At 49.4% G+C, this 4,642-nt stretch overlaps 1 protein-coding gene across 1 annotated transcript; it reads left to right on the forward strand.

Moving 5' to 3' along the window:
- The first annotated feature begins 3,862 nt into the window (after positions 1–3,862).
- Positions 3,863–4,259, forward strand: LOC121286090 (histone H2B 5-like). The gene is made up of 2 exons (XM_041203085.1): positions 3,863–3,981; positions 4,082–4,259. Exons 1-2 carry the CDS (start codon positions 3,863–3,865, stop codon positions 4,257–4,259), a joined length of 297 nt encoding a protein of 98 aa, XP_041059019.1.
- The last annotated feature ends 383 nt before the right edge of the window (positions 4,260–4,642 follow it).

The following is a 4,642-nucleotide window of genomic DNA, read 5'->3' on the forward strand; positions in this document are numbered from 1 at the left end:
CTTTGTCTACATCTGACTTTAGGTTAACTGGTCCATAGTTACCAATTTTCCCCTTCTCTGCATCCTTAAACTAATCTTGGTTACTCTATAGTACAATTTGAATATTTAAGGAGGATTGAAAAATTGTAGTCAGAGGGCTGGATTTTTGTCTGTTGATGGAGGTGAGAATGGGGTTGGGAATGACAAAAACTTTATGCAGGATTATTAGCTTACTTACAAGAATACTAATTTGTTATAATCTAACTATTATTAGAAACTAACACTTAACTTTGTTAGGAATTTGTCTTAATATAGTGAACCTTCGTATAGTAAAGTGGGCAAACTTAAAAACAGGGCACAGTATAGAAAGATGCCTAGGTAGTGGAACAATGGGAAAATTGTCAAGTTTTAAAAGACCTTACTCACAACAAAATAACTAAGGGAGGAATTTTCAGTGCCCACTGGTGTCGAGTGTGTTCAGCGACATAAGCAGCCAATACGGCGAGAAGGCCAAAGGTCGGTTTCACAATGTTATGAACCCAGTTTGCAATCGTCCGCTTTGCCCGTCAATGGTGGGCCACGTTTCCCAACGTTGGACATCAGGAGCCTCATTATAATACATCTGCATATCATTATAAGCCCAGCCCACCGGAATCTTCTCCCCATGCTGGATTATCCGAGCACCCAGCACGTTTCACAACACCATATGTAAGGTGTGCACTTTGCGAGCTGCACTTCGAGGGGAACTCAGACAGTAACACTGCGCAGCGCTCGCAAGGGTCGCCTGCTGGACTTCAAGGTTGAGGCGCCACGCATTCAGATGAGGGCACAGGCAAGTTGCTTTTTCCCGGTTGGCTGACAGTGCGGTGCCAGGGCAAGGGCTGTCCTGCGGCTGAGGCGAGCTGTGGGGGGCTTGCAAGGGCTGCACTGTGGTCAAGGTGACTTGAGGCAGGGGGTGCACGGGCTGCACTGCGGTTGAGGCAACTCGGGGGGGCAGTGCAAGGGTTGTACTGCAGTTGATGATAGTGCACAAACAAGTGCAGGATAGGTGGAGGGAAGCGACCATGCATTAGGGAAAAAAAACAAAAATACCTGGAAAAACTCAGCAGGTCTGACAGCACCTTGGGAGAGGGATACAGTTGACATTTCTGTATCCCTCTCTGAAGATGCTGTCAGACCTGCTGAGTTTTTCCAGGTATTTTTGTTTTTGTTCTAGATTTCCAGCATCTGCAGTATTTTGCTTTTATCTATGCATTAGGGAAATCCTTGTATAAAGTGATAATTTCTCCACAGCTGAGGCAGGTCAGACACAGCCACATTGACATGCTTGGAGTCGGACCTCTAGCTTATCTGCTCATTCAAGCAACGTAAGGGCATAAAACTGCCACCAAATACTCCAGAGCTTTTCACCCCTTGGGGGCACAAACTGCAAATTAATGAGCATTTTAGTGGAATGCAGAACAGTTGGGCGACTGCGCACATTGTACAACCTCCTTGAGAATGCTGGCCATGGAACTGTCACTGGTGGAGGCATTCACATTCCTTTGCAATGTCATTATCCCAGTCTGGACCAGTCTCTTCCATGGTTCAAGCAACAGTGCAGCCTTGCAGTGTGGGTTAGGAGAGTGCCTGCGTCTGAGCTGAGAGCACAGCAGGCAGTCCAATCGGCAAAATTGCCACCAATGGGTAAAGTTGAGTGGGATGGAAGTGGGTGGGGCGTCAGGCAGCCGTGCAGTGCACTAAACTATGGTCATCCAAGTGTTGGCCAGCACTCTCCGGGATGCATTAAGGGACCTTCAGGCTTAACCAGGAGAGGTTTTTAGAACAAGCTAACCCACGTGTTTCTCTCTTTCATTCTGCAAGAGGAGTACATCAGGAGCATGGAGCCTGGTTACTTAGCTGTATGCCACATGACATAGAGAGAGGGGAAATGAAGGAGAAGGGAGCGATGGAGGCATCTGGTGGCTGCGCAGAGGGAGGAGCAGTACCCTAAGGGAGAAGAGGCAGCTGGGGCTCCTGCACAGGGCGCTGAAGACCCACAGTGAGCCGTCGCTGATTGGTGCCTAGTTAGACCCAGGGTCCACAGACACTGCCTTTCATTTCTGCAGATGGCCGAGAACCAGTGTTGCCAAAGACTGTGCACATCTAGGGAACTGGTCAGTCACATCAGCCAGCTGCAGGGTTTGGCGCCATGGGGATATGGAGGGCATCCACTGTCACTCAATTTCTACACCAGTGGCTTCTTTCAATGCTCCACAGGTGACCTCTGTAGGATATTGCAAGTCTCCTCCCACAAATGCATCCATGAGGTCACGGATGCCATCTTCACGAGGGAACACAACTTTGTGCATTTTGCCGAGAACCAGGAAAGCCAGGATGCAAGAGTGATTGGATTTGCCCAGATCTCAGGTTTCTCACAGATGCAGGGTGCCATCGGCTGCAGTCACGTGGCGCTCAGATCTCCGTCAAAACAAAGCGGTCAATTATGTCAACCACAAGGACTTCCATTTGCTGAATGAGCAGCTGGTGTGTGACCACCACAAATGCATCCTGCAGGTCTTCGCACGGTTTCCAGGGTGTGTGCATGACTCCTACATTTTCAGTAGGTCACAAAGTGCTGATGTCTCCCAAGGTCCACAAAGGCTGCAGGAATGGCTCCTTAGGGACATGGGCTACCTGGAAAGGACGTGACTGATGACATCTGATGGCCTCAGACTGCAGCAAAGCGAATGTATAATGAGGCTCATGCTCAAACTCACAACTTGATGGAGCAAACCAACGGGATGCTGAAAATGAGGTTCCAGTGTTTGCAACAGCCTGGTGGAGCCCTGCAATGTAGCCCACAGAGGGTGTCACACATAGCATCATCTGCTGCGCCCTTTACAAACTATCGCTACAACGGGGAGAAGAGCTGGCTCAGGAGAAGATGGGGAGCTGGAGGTCTCCTCTGATGAGGAGGATGTCGATGGTGATGAGGATGAAGAGGTCCTTGAAGGCGACAATGACAGCAATGAGGCTATTACATGGGCCAGACAAGGCAGGCACACGGGCGGCCCTCCCAGCTGCTAGATTTGTGGAGGATGATGACGATATGCAGTGAGGAAACACCATAGTTCCTCACATTCCATCTGTGAATGTTTGAGTCCAGTCTGGCTTATGGCAACGCACATACCCTCTGTGAGAATGCTCCTGTCATGGAGATGACACGAAGACCCTAATTGTCACTCAATTCCAGGAGGATGATGACAACATACAGTGAGGACACTCCATAGATCTTCAATAGCCCCTGTGAATGTCTGACTTCTGTTTGCCCGAGGGTGGCTTGCTTGCGCTTTGATCAGCGTCATACCATGGAGACGCAGCCATGAAACTTTAAATGCACCTGATCCTTTGTCAGCCTTTAGCACCTGACCACTTCAGAAGCACAGTGTCACTGGTCAAAGATGCTGACGAAATGGGGGCCAGCCCCACCTTAAAGATACTGGGAGTACACAGAGAGAATGATGGAACTCTGAAGCCTGCCCACAACACCCCTGCAGCAATGACAAGCACCATTGAAGTGCAGGCATCAGTAATGTTTCCAGTGAGTGTGAGTTTGGACCATCACTTTGGTCTTAAGGCTACACAAAGGGAAGAGGCCCTGGTCTAAGATGCCTGCCTTTATCTTGTGCAGGAACCAAGGTTTCACGTCTTCGTGATAAAAACATTGCTCATCAGAACAAGGAGCCATTGGGAGGGAGACATTCTTGGGAGTTTATTTACAATAGTGAGCATTATGTATAAGTGATTAACAGCCATGCCCAGGCTGTGCAATTAACATCTAGTTGCTGCTGAGTGTCTCAGCAGGTGAAGTGAATATTGAGGAGGATTTGAAGCTTTTGCAATGCCGACCATCGCTGTTTCCATCAGCACCACAGCTGTCGGCGCCAAGGCCTCCGTCTCCAAGAAAGGCTCGAAGAAAATGGTGATGAAAATGTCCAGAAAGGGCAGCAGGAAGCACAGGTAGAGCTACAGCATCTACAGCTACAAGGTGCTGAAGCAGGTCCATCCTGACACTGGCATCTCCTCCAAGGCCATGAGTGTCAATCAACTTGTTCATCAGAGACATCTTCGAGCGGGTCGCCGGTGAGGCTTCCCGCCTGGTCCATTACACCAGGCAGCAGACTATCTGCTCCCGGGACATCCAGAGCACTGTCTGCCTCCTGCTGCCAGGGGAACTGGCCAAACACGCCATCTCTGAGGGCACCAAGGCAGTCACCAAGTACACCAGCTCCAAGTAGAGCTCCTGCTAATAAAGAAAATAACATCTTCCTGATTGAGCTCAGGTGCACCTCATTAAGCCTGAGCTGTGTGATGTTGTTGCTGCTGCAGCCTGGGAGTGTGGAGAGTTGGGTGTTGGCTGCTGCTGACTGCTTTGGTTGCTGCTCCTGTTTTGGATTAGTACTGTGATCTACAAGGCAAGAACAGGGAGACATTTCTCCCAGGGAGTTTTTCTTATCTGCTGAGAGAGAGGAGGAACACTGCTGAGAAGGGAAAGAGAGTTACTATATCCAGAGGCCTCAGGCTTTCGACCTAACTCCATTTGGAGGGAGGAGAAGACCAGGAGAGAGGAAATTACTTCCAGAACAAAGAACTGTTGGAGGTGGGTTTTGTGGACCTGAGG

This window comes from Carcharodon carcharias, chromosome 13 (genome assembly GCF_017639515.1).
Source record: "Carcharodon carcharias isolate sCarCar2 chromosome 13, sCarCar2.pri, whole genome shotgun sequence".
NCBI lineage: Eukaryota > Metazoa > Chordata > Chondrichthyes > Lamniformes > Lamnidae > Carcharodon > Carcharodon carcharias.

What these genes read in the sequence shown, in the direction of transcription:
- LOC121286090 (XM_041203085.1), top strand. Translation starts at nt 3,863, where the DNA reads ATGCCGACCATCGCTGTTTCCATCAGCACCACAGCTGTCGGCGCCAAG. An exon ending in AAGGGCAGCAGGAAGCACAG is followed by an intron (nt 3,982 to 4,081) that starts GTAGAGCTACAG and finishes CTTGTTCATCAG; the next exon opens with AGACATCTTCGAGCGGGTCG.